General features: G+C 37.2%; 1 protein-coding gene across 6 annotated transcripts in view; it reads left to right on the top strand.

Moving 5' to 3' along the window:
- The window catches only part of LOC110107485 (histone-lysine N-methyltransferase ASHH1), a 48,892-nt gene that overhangs the window by 19,863 nt on the left and 3,803 nt on the right, over positions 1 to 25,226 (top strand). For 4 of the 6 annotated variants that reach the window (XM_020837758.2, XM_028698548.1, XM_028698546.1 and 1 more), the window contains one exon: positions 2,138 to 2,618. In XM_020837758.2, the coding sequence (XP_020693417.1) occupies positions 2,138 to 2,618 (481 nt within the window). Of the gene's footprint in view, positions 1 to 2,137; positions 2,619 to 2,823; positions 2,863 to 3,031; positions 3,059 to 25,226 lie in introns of those variants that run through there. The other 2 variants (XM_028698551.1, XM_028698550.1) reach the window with 2 other exon arrangements.

Genomic DNA, 25,226 nt, shown 5'->3' with positions numbered 1-25,226 from the left:
GAGAGGAAGATCCGGCTCTCCCAAATTTCTAGACGCCGCTAGAGCCCAAACAAAAACTAAGAAAACCGAAATTTCAGCCAAAACAGAGATAAAACCTAACCCTAGCCGCCAAAGTCTACTTAAGCAATACAATAACTAGATAAAAACCCAAAACCACCCTTGCTATTTGAATTTTACCTCCCCCAAATCCCCTTAATTAAACTTGTGGACCCCACAGAGTGGGCGGCAAAGAAGGGGGCGGAACCCTCCTGTTCCGCCTCATGTATACCTGGACTGGTCTTGTTTGGACCGACTGGAACGGTCCATGGACCGGTCTTATCAACTATCCATACAAGAATTCCTTCAAAATAGCAACTCCTCTGATGAGGATGAATACGTTGAAAGATCAATATTCAATAGATTGAATAGGATGAATACATTCTGAGATATTTGTACAATTGAGAGAAATATTGGTTAGCTGTGGAATGATAGTGATATGATGAATGTGGTTATTGTTGAATAGTTGGGGATATTTCGTTGAGGGGTTGAACATGCCCATAATTACGTTTAGCTGTATGAGTTTTTTTAAGATTCCCTATGAATAATAAGTTAATATTTTAATCTCATACTGCAGTCAATCATGTCATTAGCACATTGATGAGTTAATTTGCCAGCAGTTAAAGTTGACTGCCTTATGTACAAGACAACCTATAATTTTATCTTTTTATTATAAAATGCTATTAGAGCCATATACGGTACACAACCTTGCTGTAATCAGTTGAGAATTGCAAAATATATACAGTAATAGAAGGGATTCACTTCTTATAATGTAATGGAAATGATCTCATTCGAGTGCTAAGTTGTCTATATTGTATATGGCTGGGAAGGATATGCAATGAATACAAGGGTGACAAGAAAAGTATATGTGGTTGACTTGTGCTACGCTAATGCCGATAAGCTCGTAGCACCTTTTAGAGGATATTGATATCATTTGAGTGAGTACTGTGACGACACATCCCATAGAGACTTAGTTGAGCAGGTTTGTACAATCATCATCATGCCTAGTTATGTAACATTGCTGAGATAATATTTTGCATTTAGAAAGAGAGATTTCATGTGTCAACTCCCATGAGATAATCTCCTTCTAGTGTTGAGGCAGATATTAGGCTTGGGCGAGTAGTGCTGCACAATTTATTGGTCATTATCATGGCTATAATCCCTATTTCGACATGTCAAAAACTAATATGCAACATGATAGTGAGTTGGGTGATGTAGAGAAGCTGATGATGTAGACCTTAATGTATATGCAGTAGTTGGGGAGAGAATTTGAGATACTGTGAGACATGTAATTGCCACTGACATTTGAGAAGTATGGGAAAATTTTTACTTCATTAAATAAAATTTAATTTGATTTATAATTGATAATTTACTAATTTGTTATTTTGATCACAGGAAATGACTCAAACGCATCACTCAACTTGATTAATAACATCACATAATCGAGGCAAAGGGAAATTATTGGTGTTCAAATGTATTATATTTTTAAATCTTTAGAAGATCTCATCATTGTGGTGCAAGCAATTTGTGATTATCTTTATCTGCAATCATGCTGCTTGTTTTCATTCTATCAATAAGATTTTATACTAAATCCTGTTTGAGTTAATAGCCTTAAAATTCTGAAGTAAATAGCCAAATAGTTTGATTTAATTATTTTAACTCTCTGTCATTCCAAACAGCTTTCAGGACTTGGTAAATTTGGATTTAGAGGATTTAGTATACACTACTTGAGTTGAATCCTACTTGCAGTCCAACAGCCTATTAATAAAGACTATGAATATGATAACGATTTGTGAGTTGCCGTTGAATTTTTTTGTGCTTTATAGGAATAGTTGTTAGATTTCATTGTTCAAGATTGTTTATATAAACAAAATCAAACCCAATCAAGTAAAAAACCTTCCCCGTAGTAATCTGTACTGCAAAAGCATAAATATTCATCTTAATTTGGTTTTTGAGATTATCTTTTACAATTTGGTGTTTGAGATCATCATTTCTTATTGTCTAAGGCGTGTGTAAATTGATCAAATAAATTTTCATTTTAATCAATCTGCATGGTTTACCTTTATTGCTTTTATCACATATTTGAGTTGCTTAATGACAGATACTCTGTTGACAATATGCCCCTCTATGACTCTACCGATGAGGAGACAGATTCTAACTTTATCAAGGCCATTGTTCAATCAAATGAGGGTACAACGACTGAGACAGAAATTGATGAGTCGCTGAGAAGTACCTATGACACTGATTGTGAGATTCTTTCTCAGGCCTTGCCAATTAATGTGGAACCACTGAGCTCTGTGCCTATGGAAATGGAAGAGGAAAAGAATGACACAAATGAACTCAGTAATTTTTATGTGCATGATGCTCAACAGAGCCCTCCACAAAAAACTGCAATGGTTTCTCGAATTCGAAACAGAAATGTTTTCCGTAACTATCAAATACAGTCAAGTCCTTTGTCTAAGAACTTGCCACCTTACTCTAATGGAAAATTGAAAAATCATGTGAGAAGACAGGTCAATGTGAAGTTTATCTGCGAACGTTTAGCATCAAAGGAAGCATGCGATGAACTTGTTTCTTGTGAGGTATGTTTAATGCCATGAACTCTAATTTTTTAATATTTGGTGATTACTGTTTCAAATTATCAATGCTATTTCCTCCAACACGCCTTGCAAGAGTTGCTTACATGGAGTTTCTCTGGCCAAATAATGTTAACTCTTTGAAATTTAATTCTTATGATGAGTGATTTGTTGCCAATTTTTTGTCAATGGGTATTATGGATCTTGTCAGATTGACCAATATGAGTCAAGTTAATATTTGGATGCGCTTGAGGTGGCAATTGCTTCTCATGATTGAATTGATGATTCTAATGGGCTTGGGCAGCACAATGTTTGGAGTTGCCCTTCTTGTTGTTCTTATTTGCTTACAACTCCACCAAATTTTCTTCACACTTGCCTATAGTAATAAACTCTGCTCATCATCAATCTGCTTATTCCAGAAAGCGGATTGAAGAAAATTTGGTGGATTGATGATGAGTAAATGGCCTCCTCAAGCATTCAACTCGTAAATTGCCACCTCATCATCGATCAGGTAAAATGCCCTTCTACCAATAACCCTATTGAATAAGCTTGACTCATCATCAACATGCCAAATTCTGATTTTTCGGCAATTTTTGTGATGGTAATTGTCAGCTACTTATCATAGATGGTCACAAGACACTTTATTCATATGAACACCTATAGACGCTTGGACATTTGATGTTGTAGTGTTGGTTATCTCTTGTAAAAGTCGACCTTCTCTATTCGTAGCCTTCAGTGTGTACAAGAGAACTTTGGAATAGTTTCTGTGAGGCGGATTAGGTTTGCTAGATTTTCTCTGATGCTTGATGCTAGACGAAGGTTTATTGAGATATTAGGTTGAGACTTTTGATGGGTGCAAGCCACTACAGATAATCACCTTTTCTACACTTGTGAGAGAAATCTCGATTGAGTAAGTTGTTTAGACTCAATTTTAGGTTCAAATTTAAAGTTTGGGTTTGAATTGAATTAATGGAGGCGAAATTGATCAAGACCTCATGATTTCATCCTCCCGGGTATACTAATTAGTCTAGTTTGCCACCACAACTTCTTAGGAACCTGATTAATATCCATTTGTCACCTCAACTCAAGTATAATACCCAAAAAAAAAAAAAAAAAAAAAAAACATAATTTGGCATGAAGTATTCCTCAAAATATACCAATTTTACTATTCCTCAATAAAACGGTAGAGTTATTTTTATTAAATTCTATTTTTAGTTTCAAGCATTTTGATTCTAATCTGAAGTTTTGAAAAACTTGAAGTGTTTGGATAGTTTGGATAGGCTATTTCTTACTCATCTGGTCCTGATAGAAGCATTTCATGATGGGTGTTAGTACGAGATAAGTCTGTTCAGATTCTCCTTCTCTATTACACTCCATGTTGAATGTATGAGGGTCAAAATGGGGTGTGGCAGAAATTGATATCAATGCTAAATCAAATCTAAAGGAAGCGTAATTGGATTTAGAAATGAAGTAGGATGAGATAAACTGCTAATTTATATAGAGCTATTGATTAGATTGAAATTGATTTGAATTGTGCATTCATTATACTCATTCTACATGTAAAATATTGTTTAATGCTTTAAAATGATTACATGTGTTATATAAATCGATCATCTATATGAATACAGATAAATATGCCTAAGGAATTGCCATAAAGAATATTGGCCAGTCATTCAGGCCAAATACAATAATAGAAATAAATGAGGGGAATAAGTCTTAGGAACTTCATGATATTAAACATCTGGTATTACAAGTGGTGGATAAAATGATATCTATGGAGAAGTTGTGGTGGTATTCAGAGACTGGTTTATTCCTACTTCGGCCAGACTAGCTCTACAGGACAAATTCTTCAATCTAACTCAAGGTTCCATGACAGTTATGCAATATGATGCTGAATTCACTTCTCTGTCTCCCTATGCACCTCAATATGTCTGCACTTAGGAGAAAAAATGTCATAGATTTTTGAGAGGTCTTAGGGATCAAGTGCGACTAGCATTGACACCTTTTGTCAGTGTGGGAAGAGGCATTCAAGCTAGTGTTTAGTGGGTTATGGAAGATGCTTTAGATCCATCGAATTGGGTCTTCGCAAGGTGGAATGCCCTCATGAGAAAAGAAGCAATGCCAGACCACATGGATATCAGAAGCAGGCACAATAGAGGAGACATCTTGAAGGCAATCAGGCAGGGAAAACCCAGTATCAGAAAAAGCTAGCAATACAAAAGAAGCCACTAGTTTAGATATGAGGAGAAGCATCAGGTGTTAAAGGTAATCAATCAGTGAAAGCTCATGTGTTTTCCAACACACCTCAGGAAGCCAAATATTCAGAGGAGGTAGTTAAAAGTATACGTAAGCACTGAAGCATTCATTCCCATTCCTATTTTCCCGACCCGTTTCTCTGGAATTCAAATGGCTGGCTGGACCAGGAGTTGGGGGATATATGAGGCTTACTAGTACTGTTGTTGTGTAGGGATGCAAATGAACCAAGCTTCGACGAGCTACTCGTGGCTCGGCTCGATAAGGGCTTGTTCATGTTCGTTTGATAATGTAAACAAACGAGTTTGAACACTCTTGATAAATATTCGATAGCTAAATGAACGAGCTTGAACAACATTTCATTTAGTTCATTTATGTTCATGAATAGTCTCGCTTAGAAGCTCGTGAACAAGCTCGCTTAGAAGCTCGATTATAGCTCGACTAAGAAGCTCGATTATAGGTCAATTAGATTTTTAAAAATAAATACTATTAAATCTGCTTAATAATTTATTTTTACTAATTTAATATTTTAAACTTTAACCATTTTCATTAGACATATTTTTAACTTATATTTTTATTAATCTAACTAATTGGAAATATTTTTATTAAATCTTATACTAAAATTTTTATTAAACTAGCCGGACCCGCTTCAATTAATAAATTTTTTATTAAACTCCCGTCTCAATTCCCGCTCATAACAAAAAAAAAATGTTTTTAAACTTCCGCCGGACCCGCCCGTCCTGTCTCTCTCCTTCGTGGCATCAACAAACTCAAAAAATAAAAGATAAGCTGTGGGGGTTTAGTCCTACACCGGCTAGAAAGAAATTATTTTGTTATATGAAAGCAAAGACATTTGAAAGCCCTTTGTTGAATTGCGGGCAGCTAGCTGGTTGGGCGGGTTTTCCTAGGCAGGACGGTACACGAGCTGGTCGGTTTGACTTTAATAAAAATAAATTAATCTGTGAATTGTGGCCGACTTGGCTCGTTATATAAATGAGCCGCTCGATAAGAGGCTCGACAAGCATGAAATTAAACGAGGTCAAACATGAACACGAGCCGAGCTCGAACGTGGTCATTTTAAAAGAGCACAAGCTCGAACACCTGTCCAAGAAGCTCGACGAGCTTCGAGCCGTGCTTGAGCACGGCTTTAACAAACGAGCTTGAGCACGGCTTTAACAAACGAGCTTGAACTCGAACACCGAAGCTCGGCTCCGCTCAGTTCGTTTGCAGCTTTGCTGCTGTGATTGCTGAAATGGGGGTAAGGCAATAGTGTTGGTTGAAATTAAGAATTCTAAATTTTTGTCTTGATACTGGTAATGTTTGTTGCTGATGTAGTTGATGAAAGTTAATTAAGGGATGTGCTATTTGCATGCTGAAATTGGTGTGTAATTGCTGAAATCATTGTTTGCCATCAGCAATTGCTGAATTTTAGTGAGGGATAGATAAATTGAAATTATTGTTGCTGAATTCTATTTTGCAGAAAGCAGAAAATCAGCTATTATCATGAAAATCTGTAAGGAAAAGTGGTAGAAAAGCTGAAATCTGGGGGAAAGGAGGAAGAGGAAAAAGAGATAAGGGAGTAGTCGAATTGAATGCAGAGAAGTTTAATAAAGGTCATTTATAGAAGAAAAAGAAGACAGAGTCTAGGAGAACAAATTCATAACGAGGTGAGATGCCCAACCTGTAGTGTAAGAAATGAGAGCATTTTTGTGTACTTGATTTAAGTGCAATAACAATCATTTTAGATTTAGCATGTTGTATATTTTAGCATGTTTTGAAATGTGATGCTGAATTATGATGCATCAGAAAGATATTACAAATATAGGGTAGGAACATATGCATATTTATGAAAAATAAATGTAAATGAAATAAGTCATAGATGAGGGATTGGCCCGCACAAGTCAGGCGAAAGACTTGAAGAGGTAAGTCTTAGGGAAGTTGTGCAGAAGGTACCCTACTCCCTCTCAATTCTAAAAATTTGGAATTCAGACTCAACCTAGAAGGAGATAGTAGCCTCAATTCTAAAAATTGGGAATTCAGACTCAACTTTGAATTAGAGAGGTGAAAGTGTGCAAAAGTCTATAATCAATATATTACTTTCTAACAGGAAAGGTGAAGAAAGCTAAATATACATTAATGTCTTGTTCAGTTTTTTTTTTTAAAGAGAGGGATTTTCTCTCTCTAATGTCTTGTTCAACTTATTATTATTATAGAAATTCCCGTATAGTTTTTAATTGATTGCAAACATGTTTCTTATTTCTTCTACTATGTTTGTGTATTTCATTGAGCTTTAGCTCATTTATAGTGATTGTATTGTAGGAAAGGGGAAGGATCCCGTAGGGCACTAGGTAGGAAGGTTGATTGAAGTTTTTGTGTACATATATTTTGTGGTGTACATGAGGTCAAAGTAGATGCCGCACAGACACTTTTGGGTATGTAAATGTTATTTGAAGTTTAATAAGCTCTGTATTTTATTTGATGTATTTAAATATGCTTCCAGTTATAAAATATTGATTATGCTCTTAAGTTTTGAAAATTTTGAAGTGTTGGGATAGTCTGGATAAGCTATTTCCTACTCACTTGGTCCTGATAGAAGTATTTTATGATGGGCGTTAGTAAAAGATAGGTCTGTTCAGATTCTCCTTCTCTGTTACACTCCATGTTGACTGTAGGGGGGTCAAAATGGGGTGTGACATCAAGTACCAGAGTAGATTTAGGTGAAAATATATGTGCTTTCAAGATTGACTTGACTTATTTATTAGTAAAGGATAGTATGAATTTTCACTATGTAGTTTTGGGGAACAAAGCATGGCCCTAGCAATTTAGAGATACTAAACATAACCAATTATACCTTAGAGGCATGACCTGACCATCAATCATTCATATTTTTTTTGTTTGACTTCAAAAAGTCTATTTCAGACTAATGGGATTGTTTGTTTATGTGGTTTTAATCAACCATTAAAAAAGCGGACAAGACGTCCGCATTGAGTCGCGCCTCAAGTCGAGGCGGAAGTCATGCGTATCAGGGCTTACGCCTCGAACCATCAAGCGAAGCCTACGATATTTTCGCACAAGGCGTACGCATTAGAGCGTAACGCCTCGAGGCAGTATGAGGCACCGCCTCAAATTTTTTTTTGGTATATATGTAAATACGACGCAGCCGATTCGTGTTTGTGTATTAGCATATAGGATTAGGGCTTCCTGTGGGAATTGAAAGACGAACTAGAGGCGAAGCCGTGAGTGAAAAAGACGAAGCCATGAGTGCAGGAGACGAAGTCAGAAGGAGACGACGCAGGAAACGAATCCAAAAGCAATAACGGTTTCGAAAGCAGGAAATGAAGCCGAAGTTGTGAGTGCAGGAAAGGTTCAGGCCTCGGTTAGGTCGGAAGAGCAGGTGAACGGTGTTGTGGCCTTGACTTTGAGGTGTAGTAACGAAAGCTTGAATAACTCCTGATTCAACTTTCTTTCATTCGTCCGCTCAGTACATGCTCGGTACTGAGAGGTACAAGCTCGGTACCGCTCAGTACATGCTCGATACTGCTCAGTACTGCTAGGTACATACTTGGTACCGAGCCAGCACCATTTGGTACCGAGCAAGTATATGCTCGGTATTGAGCAGTATATGCTCGGTACCACTAGGTACACGCTCGGTACTGAGCAGTATATGCTCGGTACTGAGCGGTACATGCTCGGTACTGAGCATATACAACAAGCAGAATTTCAAAATTACTCTTATAATAAAATTTTGTTCCGGGGGCACTGCCCCTTGACCCCACGACCTGACCAGGCAGGTCGAATCCTGCCAGGGGGCAACGCCCCCCTGGACCCCCGGCAGACTGGTACATTTTTGTATTCATGTTGTTTTATTATTGGTAGTACAAATAATTGTTAAAATCTGTCCTATTATTAGCATGACTGGTGGTACAAGAAGAAAAGATCATGCATGAAAATATGGAACTCAAGTTGAAGTGTCTGGCGAAGGTGCAAAGAAGGGATATGTTTATATAAAATATAATTTCTGTGAGAAACGCATAACTGGTGGCGTTAAGAGGTTGCAGGATCATCTAGCCTGTACTCATGTCAATGTGGGACCATGTGCAAAAGTACCTGATGAGGTGAAAAAGGAATGTACATATTATTTAAAAAAGTTTACCACCACAAAGGAGGTTACACAAAGAAATATGGAAGAGATGATAGTAAACTCTTCTTATTATGGATCACTGCATGAAAGTTCCAGTAGTGGAAGCCATCTAGTTTTTTCTAACCGAGGCACTCGGGTCCTATGGATAGATTTATGATAAATATTAATGACGAGGATAATATAAACACTCAGGATCTTCAGTCTCCTACTACTACAAAAGAACTCATGAATAAGGTTTGTTTGGATATCGCCAGATTCATCTATGAAAATGGGATTCCATTTAATGTTGTTAGGGGTCCGTCATGGATTAATATGTTACGATTTGTTGGAAGTTATGGAAGAGGACTACAACTTCCAAGCATGTATGAACTGAGGACTTGGATGCTGAATGAGGAGGTCAAGACAATTTCAAAAATGGTGGATGATGTTAAGAAGACTTGGATTGAGATAGGGGTCACAATAATGTCAGATGGTTGGTCAGATATTCAACATAGAAGTATTATTAATTTTTTGATCAACAATTCATATGAAACAGTTTTTCTAAAATCAGTGGATGCTTCAAGTTTTGTAAAGGATGCACAATTATTGTTTGAAATGTTGGATGAAGTTGTTGAGGAAGTGGGTGATGCTTTAGTAGTACAAGTTGTTACTGATAATGCAAGTGCAAACAAGAAGGAAAACATGTAAAAAAAATTGTTATGAAAGATGATTCATTTTGGCGCAGTACAAATTATGCTTTGAAGACAACAACATCATTAGTTAAGGTGCTTAGAATGGTTGATGGTGAGAGGGCCTCGACTATGGAATTTATTTATGAAGAAATGAATAGGGCTAAAGAAGATATTGCAAAAGATTTGGGAGGCCAAGAAAGTGCCTACAAAGAAATATATGATATTATAGATGAAAAGTGGGATCGTCAATTACACTAACACTTACATGCTGCTGCATACTATTTAAACCTTCAATTTTATTATGATAAAGACTTTCATGTTGATAAAGAGGTGAAAATTGGTTTGTATGCATGTATGGACAGACTCATTTCTGAAGAAGACTACCTCAAAGTGAATGATCAACTTGAGGAATTTCATCTAAAGAAGGGAATGTTTGGATTTAGAGCAGCATAAGCATGCTACAAAACACAATCTCCTGGTATGTTTATAATTTGTATATTTATAATTATAATTTTAATATTTATGTTCAAGTCTTATATTTCAATCAATATTCATAAAATATTATTTATTTTCATGTAGAACGTTGGTGGAGTCAGTTTGGAGATGATGTTCTTGAATTGAAAGCTTTTGCAGTTAAAGTTCTTAGCCTAACATGTTCGGCTTCTGCATGCGAGCGTAATTGGAGCATCTTCAATCAAATTCATACTAAGAGAAGAAATCTATTGACCACAGATCGAATGAACAAACTTGTTTATATTATGTTTAACAAAAAACTGAAAGATAGACATCTCAAATTACAAAAGCAAGGAAGCATTGATAATGAAATTGACCCCTTACTTGTTGATGATTTACAATTTGATGATGAATGGGTTACTCCTAAGAATGTTGATGTTTCTGAAGTTGAAGTAGAAGGAGAAATTCAAGTCAATGAAGACAGTGAAGCAACTAATCATGTATATAAAAGAAAAAAACAAAGTCATATTAGAACTTCAAAAAAATTCAAAGGTATTCTTAAATATAATGAATTATTGTTTTATGCTATTATTGTTTTATTCTAGAGCTAACGAAATATTAACTGATATAGGGGATAAATGAAAAAATATTATAGATGAAGAAGAGTTTGAGGATGACTTTGACATTAATTATGAAGATTCTTTTGAAGAAAATCAAAGTGATGATGAGCCTGCATTGGGTCTTGATCCTAAAGGGATGTTTTATTTTTAAGTGAGTTTATTTTAAATCTTCTTTTCCAGTAATATATTAATATTATCTTAGAACAAATCATCAAATTCACAATTAACGTAATATTTTGTTATTTTTTGATATTTTTTGATATTTATGTCATTATTCATAATTTTAAATTGCTTTATTTTTTATAATTTTTGAGGCTTACGCCTCGATCTGCCTCGAGGCTTACGCCTCTCCCCGCTTATCCAAAACGTCTCGATTCCCTATTTCGCCTTTTAAAACATTGGTTTTAATTGATGGATTTGATTTTGATTGGTGGGTTTGCTAATTTCAGAGTTGACCCAAGTTTAGGTTGTTGTGGATTACATTTATTAGAAGACCCAAGTTTTGATTTAATATATATTTTTATCCTATGTCGACCCAAATTAATCAGGATGAGGTTTACATTTGTTAGAAGGCCTAAAGGTGGGACTTGCAACATCAAGGATGAGGAAAGCCCAATAATGGGTCTTAGGAGCTAACCTTCTAAGTGTGGTGGTTTGATTGGTCTAATTTGATAATGTGGGTCTCCAAAAGGATTCCGCTCATGTGATTCGAATGCAAAGAGTACGACCGCACTATCCCGTAGGATAAAATGATCGTAGGCCTTTACACTCGACACAAGCAGGCCGATGGAAGAGCAGATGGAGTTATACATACGATTAGCCATGGAGGGTAGCGGCTTCCACCTACACACCTCGATGAGTAATAATATATATAACATAATCAAAGTCACAAGATTTCCCCCATTCAATACTTCAGCTCGAATGAGGTTTATTTGATTGTGGGGATCGATTTCCTACGGGCGCAAGCCCCCATAGTTAATTACATCCTAAGCCTTGACTCAAGAAAACTCTCGATTAAGGGTGTTGCATTATTCACTTCTTGATTTGGTGCACAGAAAAAGTTCCTAAGTTCTATTCCAAAGTGTCTCTTCTATTTATCTTTAATGATGATTAGACTTTTTTGGATGGATAAAGATATGATTAAAATTTTGAGTTTAGAAGATCAAAGATCGGATTACTATCCTAAGAGAAATGACAGACTCAATACATAGATGAAAGGAGACACACTGAGGGGTGTACAAGCTGGGCTTATGCTTGCCTGGAGTGAGCTGCCAGCTAACATCCTAGACACAATCAATCGCCCTATATGTATACAAGATAGGAGGGCTCTATCCTAGGAAATCAAAGATTTATAGTTTAAAAGATTTCAATTTGGGACTCTACAATATGCAAAAGAATATACCTAGCGCCATGTATGATGCATGAAACAGATACGGAAAGGAACTACAAAACCAACGAAGAATGTAGAAGATTTTCCAACATAAACCATCGTTCGCAAAAAGTTGTATATAACTGATGTTAACCCTTATCATTTCATTATTACGGAAAGGAACTACAAAACCAACGAAGAATGTAGAAGATTCGTCAAAGAGAAAACTCACCTCAAACACACTTTAATATCACTCGATTTAATGCAAGAAATTATACATCTCATGTGTCAAAATAAACATCAATTCTTTTCAACAAAAGTCTTAAAAGATCGCGCATGTAAAGACTACAAAGGGGCAAAGGTTGACATTGTGATATATACATAATTCGAGTAGCAAGATGTTCACCCAAGTAGATGAATTACTCCAAATACCCTCCACTTTGTTGCCTTAAGTAAAACTATGCATAAAAAAGTCGAGTGTAACATGAGTTTAAAGAAGAAAGTCTCCCATTGATCCTATTTCTTTTCTTTTGGAGAGAACAAGATCCATCAACAAGCATTGGGTAAAAGAAATATACTTCATGAAGGAATGACTTTCAACTCTACGCACACCTCATCAAATCACCAAATCCACTTTCATATTTCTATTATTACTCCTAAATAGTATATTGGGGCAACTTCCATATGAACAATGGCACTACACATGTTCTCATCACAAGCAAGACAAGTATGACTTTCTTTGGGGAATTATTATATACATTTTTGCATACATACTTTGATAAAGAATGGCACAGATTTTCATGGCCTTCCACAATCTACACAAAACTCCCCAAGATTTTGGAATAGAGAAAGAAATAACTACAAAGTATATCGTTTATATTTTTTTTAAAGACTTCGTATCATCCATCCTATACATGAAGCACATGAAGCAAATTAAAATCTTCCAAATATAATCAAAACACCCACCATATGTCATTTCTGGTTGCCAACACAAGCATAAATATTATTATTATTTTTTTCTGATATATATAAAACAATTCATCCTTGACCAATGAAATTAGTATACCAAAACCCAACAATAACAACTTGATTTAAAATCAGTGAACAAGCATATGACTTTTCTTCTCTAACTTTCTCTAATTCTCTGTAAACTTCACATGAATCAACTTATGTGTATGCTTTGTATCATGGTTTAAAATTGCGCAATATGAGGCTCGCCTTGAGGCCCGCCTTTGCGCAATTCCAGTAAAAAACGCCTCGATGCTTACGCCTCGAGTTTTTTTTATGAGGCTTGCGCCTCAACTTGGTTGAGGCCCGCCTCGCCTCACTGGCATGAGGCTTACGCCTCACGCTATATATATTAAAACTTACATAAATCTTGAAGTAAATGCCTGACATTGGACTCTATATGAGAGGAAGAAGGGGAGAGAGCAGTTCATCATAATGATGATTCAAATGAAGAACCCCTTAGTGATGACAGTGCTGATGACTTATGAGTTCTTATGTGATATGTCATTGCTATTTATTTTTCGAAATTTGAATTATATGTTAATGAAAAGAATACTGGGATTTGGGAAAGATAGAATTTTGAGTTGAACTATATTTCATGTTGTCTCATTATTGGGATATTTTGATTTCACTTCATATCTTATGCTTTTTATGTTTTATATTATTCACTCATTAGTATATAAAATATTTATCATTTTATGTTTACGCAATCTTTTGATTTTGAGGCTTACGCCTCAAAACGCCTTGAGGCTTACGCCTCGCCTCATGAATGAAAAACGTCTCAATACCCGAATACGCAATTTTAAACATTGCTTTGTATATAGCCAACACTTGTAACTTACATGAATGAACAAGCTTTTCACTTTACCCAAACCTTTAGATTCTGCTAACTATCTTCCATCAATCTCTTTTTTTTTTTTAAACAAGAGAGGTTTATAGAATTTCTCATATTCAATCTTGAGCTTCGAATAATTTAACTCCAAAGAAACCAAACCATATTTGGACACATACAAAATTCATACTTGGAGCACACAAGAATTCTCCATCTCCATTTCGAAGTTCAAGAAAAGCCACCCCACAAGAGGATCACATAAACATGTGCTGGTCCAAACAAATGTTGCAAATTTCATCTCAGAAGAATTCAAGGAGTTTTCCTAAATTTCCTATAAAACTTGCATCAAATCGATTTGGATTCTCAAACAAATCATAAAGCATATGAAGGATTTCAAATCATGGGTGCATCAGATGTTCATATTCGTATATGAAAGAAAATTATAATTTTTTTTTACATCAAAAGAAGCAAACTTAGAACCAGAAACAAATATGCTTCTCACTTAGACATTTGCTTCAACTCAACATTCATGCCAAATACAATTAAGAAGCATACAAAGATATCTATACATTTCACCATTGCAATTTTGTAGAAGAAACGCAACAAGAATAATTCTGGCTCTCATCATTTATACTCCGCAACATAAACCACACTAAAATTTTTCTTAGGTTTTATGAAAGAAAGCTAATGTGAACATAACTCCAACATTCCTGTATCAAGCAACAAACTCTGTTGTACAAGAATTTCCTTTCAAGATGACAAAATATGAAGAAGCAATGTGATCCAAATTGTTCTATTCTAATTATTGAATTAAGAAATTGAAACTTCAGAAATTTTGTTTATTTAAAGGAAAATGATATAGAAGAATCTCACTTCTTTTCCGCTTTCAAGAGAAAATAATCAAATAAGAGACATAGAGCAAACAATATGTCTCCTCGTTCTCACAAGAAATCTAAACAAAAGTATTCATGAATATGAAAGAAAACAATCAACGTTCATAGATATACTTTTTTTTTTTTTAGGCGAACCAGATGATAACAACTGTTAACCCTTTCTCTAGAAGATCAAAACAAGTCTCAGATAACAACCATTGACTCTCCTCATTTATCTTGCCAATAAGAAACAAAGCAAGACAAAGGGGTGAAGGAGATAGAGTAGATAGCGAAGAAGATAAGAGCAAGAAGAATGAGAGGAAGAAGTAGAGATATACCTGCTCGAGGGAGAGAAGCCGACGGCCAAGGTAGGAGTTCGGGTCGGCATCGGCTAGGGCATGGGGGTTTCGCACACTTGGAGGCGGGATTGGACGGAGGGAGGTCGTCGGCTTGAGATCCTAGAGTCCGGTCCGAGCAGAGGAGAAGAGCAGCGGGAGGGAGCTTCGGTTTCGCCGGGCTTCCGCGAACCAGAGGGAGAGGGGTCGATGGAGAATGGGGGAGAGGGGTCTTCGGCCTCTGGTGTCGTGCGAACCACAAGGAGACCGAAGAAGGAGGAGGCTTCGGTCTCTTGGTCTCTACGAACCGAGAGCAAGGGAGAAAGGGGGAGGCGAACCGAGAGAAGTCCCGAGAGAGAGCTGCTCGGGCTCTGGCCTTCTGCGAGCCGAAAGAGAGGGAGAGGTAGAGGGAAACTGAACGAGCTCTGTTCTCTCTGTTTCCTAAAGAAAAACGCCTGCAGTTCTTTCCAAAGCAAGGGTATCACGCGCCTGGGTCGTCTGAGCTGCAGCAGGCTTCGGGTATTGGCCAAATCGTGACCATCCATCTAATTTCTTGATATAGGAATCAAATTCAAATTGTTTTAAAAATTCAATTAATCTTTAATTAGAATTAGATAGAACCTATTTGGCTGTGATCAAGTTCAAATAAAAATCTAATTCGGGTCAAATCGGGTCCAGTACGACTCGACCAAATTAACTCAATAAAAATCAAATTCAAATTGATGCCAATTCGGATTGAATCAAGCTCGACGAGGCTCGATCAACTCGATTGAATGCGCTCGAGGGAAAATTAAGCTAAAAACAAGGTCAACAGATAAGCATAATGGTTAAGTGTTATTCTCGTTAGTTGGGATGAGGCTTTACATTCTTTAAAATTCTCATAAGCAGGACTTACAACTTTAACGAAGTGAAAAGCTTGATAATGGGTCCTACAATCTTATTATATAGGTAAGGTGATAGGAAATACTTGGGTTCGCAAGTAAACCTAACCGAAATCAATACCAAAACAAGAGAAAACTGCTGTTTTGAGCAGAAAAAACAACAAATCGCAGCAGTTTTAGTGGAGAAAACTCAAGGAAAATGGAGAAAAAACAATATATTTCACTTGTAGATTCGAGAACACAAACAAAGATACAATTTCCTTCAATCCGAGAGGAAGGAATGACTCTCCAAATCTCTAGCCGTAGCTTAGAGCCCAAGAACACAAACCCTAGATCTCCCAACAAAATTCAAATGCAAGATAATCCCCCCTTTTCCTCCTAATCTCCTAATTAACCATAAAGGAGTTTTACAAAATGTCTAAACAGCCCCTCGCATTCAAAATTTCCCTCCCAAAATTCTTCCCTGGCCCCCGTCGACTTTGCTCCCTCCGCTCGGTTCCGCCTGTTGGCTGCGGTTCCGTCGCGAGAAGACCCGGACAGGTCCGGGTTGGACCGGTCCAGCCGGCCCCTCCTGGGCCGGCGTAACATAAGGTAACCCGATTAATTAGATTTATTTTGATGGGCTTGATGGTTTTCTGACAGCTTAATTAATTGGTTTTAAAGGGACTTACATTCATTGGAAGGCTCGAGATTTTATTTAATGGGTTTATTGGCTTTGTATAAATTCAAATTGATTGGGATTGATCTTACATGCATTGGAAGGCCTATAAGCGAGCCTTATAACCTTGACGGAGAGGAAAGCCTAATGATGAGCCTTTTGACCTTATTTTATAAACTAAGGTGGCCCATTTAAATATTTTGATTGATTTTGGTTTTTGGTGTGTGCATATTTTAATGTGTATACTAATGTGATGACTCACTAAGATCCTTGGATCAACTGGAAGATAGTAAGATCAAGTTCAAGTGATGCGGACATCGGTACGAAGATTCAGCGCATCTATCACAGGAGGCATCGTAAATCGACGTCTATCATTTAAACCTTCAATTATGATTTATTTTTCTGAATTTTAGTTCTAAATTAATGTATTTCCTGTTTTACCCCTAGGATAGTTTATTTGAGTGTTATGGCCCAAGGGGTAATTTTGTAATTTCAATTTTTCTCATATTGGGGCCTATAAATAAGGGCCTTAAGCTATTGTAATTTGTTGGTTAATGAATATGAAAATTTGTGTTTTCCACACTTGTGTTCTTGAGAGAGGACGAGAGTGAGATTCTTATGGGAAGGAATCGAAGTTGTCACGGCTTGTGAATTGAAGTCCCTTGGAGAAGGGCAAACGAATCACCCGTCAGTCTTCGGAAGAGTCCAAGGCTCACGGTTTTCATTTTATTTTATTTCTTTCGTTTTTATCTTTTCGTAGTCATTTTCATCTTCTTCCTCCTCCCCCATAATTCGTTTGGCGGCCGAATTTTAGCCTCTCCGCTTTTCTCCATTAGCTCCCCACCACCCCACAACAGCCCGCCGGCCAACCTTCTACAAAATTTTGAAATTCAATTTCAAGTGCATCAATTTCTTTTCTAACTTGCATCCCAAGACATTAGAAAAGTTGCCCTTTTCTTAGAATCAATTAACTGTAGAAATTCTAACGTTTCCGAATGCTTTAGACCATTTAGGAAATTCTTTAGGAGAGCAAAAATCTGAAATTAGATTTCAGAAAGTTGTCGTTTTTCTTAGAATCAATTAACTGTTAAAATTCTAACGTTTCCTAATGCTTCAGGCCATTTAGGAAATTCTTTTCTTAGAGCAAATTTGAAATCAGATTTCATATTTGATTTAGTCTTGTTTATTCACGTGGGGTGGGGGACCACTTATTTAAACAAATCTTCCCTCTCTCCCCATGGCCGGCCACTCATTACTCCTCCCCTTTATTAAGAGCTTAATTCATGGCTCCAAATAAGGCCCCATTAATTCCTAATTTTCCTCCTAAGCCTAAATTTCAAATTTCAAAAAATTGAAATTACAAAGTCCCAATTAAATTTCGGAAAATCTGAAATCAATTTTAGATTTCCCCCACCCAACCTAGTTCTTGCTTGGCCGAACTCAATTTCAGGTTTTCCTATTTATGTTTCCCTCCTCTAAATCAAATCTCCATCTACTAATATTGCAACCAGAGATTTCCCGCAAGGTTTATTTGTTTCCCAGCACCGTGAAGCTTCAAAATTGCTGCTGTCCTGGAAATTCTAGCAAAGGAAGGTCAGTGTAGCTTGTTGCCAGAATCCTCATACTGCTGTCCAATGCTCTCGTATAGTTGTTGTTTTGATTTCCTAAGCCATACAGCTTGCTAATTTTCAGATTTTGGAGAGGAGATCCTCTCCGTAGCAAAGCCAATTCGTTTCCGTTCTACATCAGTTTGGTATCAGAGCATGGACTCGGATCGACTTGGAAGGACTCTAGACTGGATGGTAGGTCAAGTGGCCGCCATTAGTCAACATCTCAAGTAGACTCAAGCAGACTTAGCCGACCACCAACATCAAACAATCAAACGGTTCGACAACCTAGAACGAGGTAGGACGGACCCATCGCTCTACTCCTCTTCAAGATCCCCTTCATCAAAGGATAGGAAAAAGGCACTAAGAAATAGAGAAAGAGTGGATATAGTTGACAAATGGCTGGAGGCCAATGAAGCTTTCTATTTCGCACTCACGGTGCAAATCAAAGAAAAAAAATAAGGTGATCACGGAAGAAGAAGATGAATTGGTCGAAAAGGAAAAATGCGTGACATCAAATCCTGCAGAGAGAGACTTGGTTGGCTCAATTTCAACTCCTACAGAAGCAAAGGCTTCTCCTGACCCAGTGAACACTCCTATGACAGAGAAGGTTGAGGAAGCTCTGGAGGTGATATCCATAGAACTCCATATTGATCCTATCGCCAGTGTTGCCATCTAGGAGAGTGAATGAGTTTCTGTAGGCGAAAAGAAGTGCGACTGTTTGGAAGGTGATCCCTTGACTCGGGTTAAGGAAATTGGCGAGCTTAAGTGCCCATTGGGTTTAGTACCCATCTCGGAGGATGAAACTATGTCTCCAAAGAACCGTCCAAAGTTGTACCTGGGCAGTTGTTATGCTAATTCGACGGAGTCGAGTATTCTCCCACCTGGGGAGAATGATGCGGACATCGGTACGAAGATTTGGCGCATCTATCACAGGTGGCATTGTAAATCGACGGCTATCATTTAAACCTTCAATTATGATTTATTTTTCTGAATTTTAGTTCTAAATTAATGTATTTCCTGTTTTACCCCTAGGATAGTTTATTTGAGTGTTATGGCCCAAGGGGCAATTTTGTAATTTCGATTTTTCTCATATTGGGGCCTATAAATATGGGCCTTAAGCTATTGTAATAGGTTGGTTAATGAATATGAAAATTTTGTGTTTTCCACACTTGTGTTCTTGAGAGAGGACGAGAGTGAAATTCCTATTGGAAGGAATCGAAGTTGTCACCAGCCGCAGGATGGGTCCGGGCTCGTGAATTGAAGTCCTTTGGAGAAGGGCAAACGAATCACCCGTCAGTCTTCGGAAGAGTCCAAGGCTCGCGGTTTTCATTTTATTTTATTTCTTTCGTTTTTATCTTTTCGTAGTCATTTTCATCTTCTTCCTCCTCCCCCATAATTCGTTTGGCGGCCGAATTCTAGCCTCTCCCCTTTTCTCCATTAGCTCCCCGGGGGGGGCACTTATTTAAACAAATCTTCACTCTCTCCCCATGGCCAGCCACTCATTATTCCTCCCCTTAATTAAGAGCTTAATTCATTGCTCTAAATAAGGCCCCATTAATTCCTAATTTTCCTCCTAAGCCTAAATTTCAAATTTCAAATTTGAAATTACAAAGTCCCAATTAAATTTCGTAAAATCTGAAATCAATTTTAGATTTCCCCCACCCAACCTAGTTCTTGCTTGGCTGAACTCAATTTCAGGTTTTCCTATTTACGTTTCCCTCTAAATCAAATCTCCATCTACTAATATTGCAACCATAGATTTCCCGCAAGGTTTATTTGTTTCCCAGCACCGTGAAGCTTCAAAATTGCTGCTGTCCTTGAAATTCCAGCAAAGGAAAGTCAGTGTAGCTTGCTGCCAGAATCTTCATACTGGTGTCCAATGCTCTCGTATAGTTGTTGTTTGGATTTCCTAAGCCATACAGCTTGCTGAATTTCAGATTTTGTAGAGGAGATCCTCTCCGTAGCAAAGCCAATTCGTTTCCGTTCTACATCAGTTTGGTATCAGAGCATGGAATTATTTTTGCCATTAGAATTTGTTGATTGTGCTTGTTTGTTTGTAATTCTTATATAAAGTTTTTATGTTAGCTCAACAACCATAGGACTTTAGTCTTAACAGTTAAGGAGGCCCAAGACATAGGTTTACATTCATTTTTATATAGATATTTTGTCTTGTGAGGTGAGGATCGAGCTTCATGATTATTGTTAAATAGAAGGCCTAATAGTTCAAATTTTGCGTGACACCTAACATAGGGCTTATAACTCACTATCTCATCACTACGGTTTAGCAATATGGATTTGACAGTCATGCCCTATAGGCAAGATGGCTGGATGGAAAGAGATTTTTTTAAACAGTTGATTGACTTTATTATCATTTGATTAATGCTTCAACAATGATTTTGTTGACTTCATGTTTGATTGAACAAAATTCAATTTTATTAACTAATCATTCAAGACTTTTAACTTGCCATTTAAATTTTGATTAATCAATTAATCTTTTTGAGTAATCAATTGAGTTTTAGAATTCATTTCAATTAACATCTATCTAAGTGATTAGTCACTTAAACCAAAAAAATCAATGTAGTTTGATTGCTCAATTAGCTAATTAAACCTTGCCTTCAACTGGCAAGATGTTCAACAACTTGATTAAAGAGTACACTACAAGATTTTGATGTTGTGTTTGAAGCGGTGGAGATGTAACATTAGCGGGGAACATTTTCCACAAGGATTTAGAAAGTGTGCATGAAAGGATGGGTGATTGCTTTGTTTAGGATGAAGCTAGTAGTTGCTGAATATTATAGAGACAAGAAAACTAAGATGATTCCTCTCATGAATTCGGTGGGTTTTATCATGCTTTGATAGATGTTTTAATAGAGTATGACATCACTTACATCATAGGAAGGGCTATGAGATGTGCCTCGACAATATTTATGACAGGATGCTACATGATTTATATCGTTTAAGTTCAAGAGAGTGAGATAAGGCTTTAAAAATGGTATATCTATTGCTGACATGATTAAATTTGTGCACGAGTGAAGATTGTGCTAGGGTTGTGTGGAGAAGACAAAAGAGGACTTTTTACTGGCATAGTTGGAGAAGACATGTGAGTAGGGGAAGACACATGAGGGCAACAATGAGAGAGAATGAAAGGAGGAGCAAGTGAGGAGGATGGGTATGATAGATGGGTGTGAGTGCGAGTAATCAATGGAGTGACTTCGGGCATGGGAGAGGTTTGACTTACACAAGGATGGGCACTTGAATGAAGAAGGAAGGAGGGAGTTGGGAGGTAGGCAATCTCAACAAGAGAGCACAAGGGAGAGGTAGTGGAGTGTTACTAGAGAGGAACGAGTGAGTGAACTAAGAATTACTAGAGCTGGTCATTAAGAGGTTGAGATGGTGAAGGCTGGGCACAAGGGAGATATGGGACGGTCTGTGGCATGTAGCATGTGAGAGAATTTAGATGGTCACGGAAGCAACACCACTGCAAAAGCCACAGTCACAGAAGCTGCAGTCGCTGCCTCGGTAGTATGCAACAATCACGGCATAGAGATCTTTTTACCCGGAAATCATTGGAAAGTGAAGGTTTTGACGGATGTTCACCTGATGAGAAGCTAGAGGAGCAGCATAGGCGAAAAGGCCTTGATGGGCGGGAGTAATGCGACACTATTGTTTGTTAAAAATGGGATATGGGATGGATTGGAGAGAGAGATTGAGATCCTCGGCATGGTTGCTACTTCCGCTGAATCCTGAGGGCTGGACTTTGGACTCACGATGGCTGACGGGTGCTGGACCAGAACTGGACTCGAGCTTAGATCTGTGGCTTGCAGATTAATCGGGTCGACCCGCAGCTTGTCGGGTCAACCTGAACACGACCCATTTTTCAAACGGGTTGGAAATCCGAATCCGGACCCAACCTGTTTCACAAACGGGTTGACCCGAACCCAAATTTTTTTGGGCCGGGTCCTTGTCGGGTTTCGAGTCGTGTTAGATTTTGACACCCCTAATCAAGATGAGAATGGCGTTGTTAGTTTCTTTTCTCCATATATTAAAAAAATTGCCTCCCAATAATGTAGCGTATATCTATAGTATGATATATTCTTTTCACTTATAACTCCAAACTAGAGTGTGGGCAAGTGTATTCAATTTGTCTTGAACTAATTTGAATTGAAATTCAATAAATGTAAGGTTTAAGTTTGACTCTCATTTTTGTTAAACCAATGCTTATTTATGCCGACTTGGAGGTTGGAGTTCATTGAATCATTGAGGTTGCTCAATCCTTAAGCTTCTGAGTTGAGAATGACAAAGTAGCCCTTAGGGTCGCTGAACTATAACTTTGTATTCAAAGTAAATCTTTTAGATGTAGCGGACTTTGAACTTGTTGAACTTGGAATTTGAGCACTAACTTGGCCACTTTAGATTGTTGAATCAATGAAGTTGCTTGAACCTTAGGTTTGTGAGTGGAAAGGAATTGTTGCTGCCACGAATATTTTTGTTTGGTTTTAAACTTGAGTTATTAGTTAGCTTTTGGGATTCTAACAGTGAAGTTGGATTAAGTTGCTTTATATATAATTACCCTTTATTTGGTAGGGGAATTTCAGAAGATAGCCCAACTTTAACTTTAGTGTTTATGAGCAAAGAGCAGTTTAACAATTTGGCTATTTTAGTTTGTTAAGTTGATTGTAGCCTTGGTCGGTCCTTAGACTTACCAAGATGGTGAAGTGTGAATATGTATGTAATGCTGGAGAAGCTTTTCAAATCTAATTTGAAGTCAATTAAAATGCATCCCAATGACTGTTAGAGTATGTTTTATATTATGAAACCTTTCTCTTAAGCTTGTTGGGTTAGGAGATATCTTTCTGCTCTTTTGCTGGCTTGTTGAGTTTAGATTCGGCTTTATGTTGGACCAAGTTAGATGTCTTTTATGTGATGTTCAAGTTTGTTTGACTGATTAAATGAGTGGACACGTTTGTTCATTTATTTTATAATCCTCTTGATCTCAGACTTTTTTTTGCTGTGATCGAGAACTTTTAGTTAGCTTATACTTTTATTTGATAAGCTTATTTGGGTTTCCCTGTATTTTTACCTGTAGTTTTACGTGGTCTATAAAAGTTTCTACTATTTTGCATGGGCTTCAATAAATGTCCGTGGAGGGAAGGCTTTTAGGTTATATTATAGAGCTATAAAGGGAGGTTTTATTTTCTTTTGAACACCTTTTGGTAATGTTATAGACCCGTAATAGGACTTGTTTCTTTGTAACCCATTTATGCTAAAGACATTCTAGTGGCGTATTTATAGCCGTTGTATTACTTGGATGCCTTACTCTGATGTTCAATGTGCTAGTTTATGAATTTGAGGTCTTAACATTCTAATGTAATGTTGGGATATTTCGATGGAAGATCTATGGGAGTTGTATAGCCCTGATGTCAGTCATGATGCTCACCATGCAACCTTGTTTATTTGAGGTCTTGACCTCTGAGCATATTGTCGGAACCTCGCAATGATGAGTCTTTTGGAATTGTTTTAGTTGGATGTCTCACCTTGGCATTCAACATGCAACTTTAGGTTTGTTTTAAATCTTTTGGAATGTGAGTCATGTAATGAAGCAGATTGTCCTCTGCATCTTTAAGAATGATATGTTGCGAGATTTATAGTCACTTGCAAACTTCTTTAGGTTCTTATTTTCCTTGGATGTAATTGAGCACCTTATAGATAGAGTCTTAACATTTTGAGTTGCCATCATGCTCTTCTGGAGATGGGTTTCTGAGAGATAAATTCCCCATGCATTATGCTCCTGTATTCACCATGCGACATCCATTGTTTGACTCAAAATTTTTATAGTGCGAGTCTTCTATTGAAGAATTTTTTTGAGAAGCCACTCATTATCTTTATCTTAAGATTGCATCATAATTTTTTAGTATCTAGCGGAAATTTTATGGTTGACTTGGTGACCCTTTTGAAATTATTTTTTCCTTAGTGGTTGTGGAGAGAATTGTAACTAGAGGTTTAAACCTTTGGGCTTGCTTCTATGAGCTTCTAGCAATGGATATCTGAACGATGTAATGCTCAAATGTCATGCCTTATTATTTACCATGTGATATCTTTTTTAAGACTTGAATCTTTGGAATCGCAAGCCTTAACTGGAAGAAGCCTTTTCTAAGAAGCCACCCGTTATGTTTGCAACTTTGCATTAAGGCTGCATCTTTGTATCTTTGATGAAAACCTAATGAGAGACTTTTAGTTAGCTTGCCAACTTTTTTGATGAATCCTCTCTCCTTATTGGTTATGGAAAATATATAGACGGGAGGATAACGGCTACTTCTTCTATGTCTTATAAGGTAGTTTGGCTGGGATCCTCCTAGAATTATTATTTTAGAATAATCCTTGTATTATTCCTCTTGATCCACCATAACTTCTTAAGGCCATTTAGGGTCAAGCTTCTAGTATCTATTTTTAGGCTAGACTTGAGTCTTGAGAACTCAACTCCTATGAATCAATCATGCTCTATATAAAGCCCCTAAGTGGCCTGAGCAAAAATGGAGAGATAATGTAGTCCTTAGAAATTTGATCACTCAGGAAAAACCAATGTTATGGAGACTGAGTCGTAACATCTAGGGATGATTAGTAACTGTGGATTGCTTCATCTCAAATAACCTAGATAGGTTGAAGGATAGGTATGTGTCAATGATGTATTTTTGATATTGATGTTGACTCTTTTACTTGCAGAGGGCTTGATGTGCCAATTTTTTACTGAATAGTTTAGAGGCATAAAGTATAGCCACTGTGGTTCCACATATTGGACATAACCAACAAATGCTATGAGGCATGACATGATCTTCAATTCTTCACAATGTTCAATTTGACTAAAAAAAGCATGTTGACGACACATGAAAATTTTGATTTTTGTGATCTTAATT

This window comes from Dendrobium catenatum, unplaced genomic scaffold, assembly GCF_001605985.2.
Source record: "Dendrobium catenatum unplaced genomic scaffold, ASM160598v2 fragScaff_scaffold_1105, whole genome shotgun sequence".
Taxonomy (NCBI): domain Eukaryota; kingdom Viridiplantae; phylum Streptophyta; class Magnoliopsida; order Asparagales; family Orchidaceae; genus Dendrobium; species Dendrobium catenatum.
The sequence above is the reverse complement of the archived record's forward strand: the minus strand, read 5'-3'. Positions and strand labels throughout refer to the sequence as shown.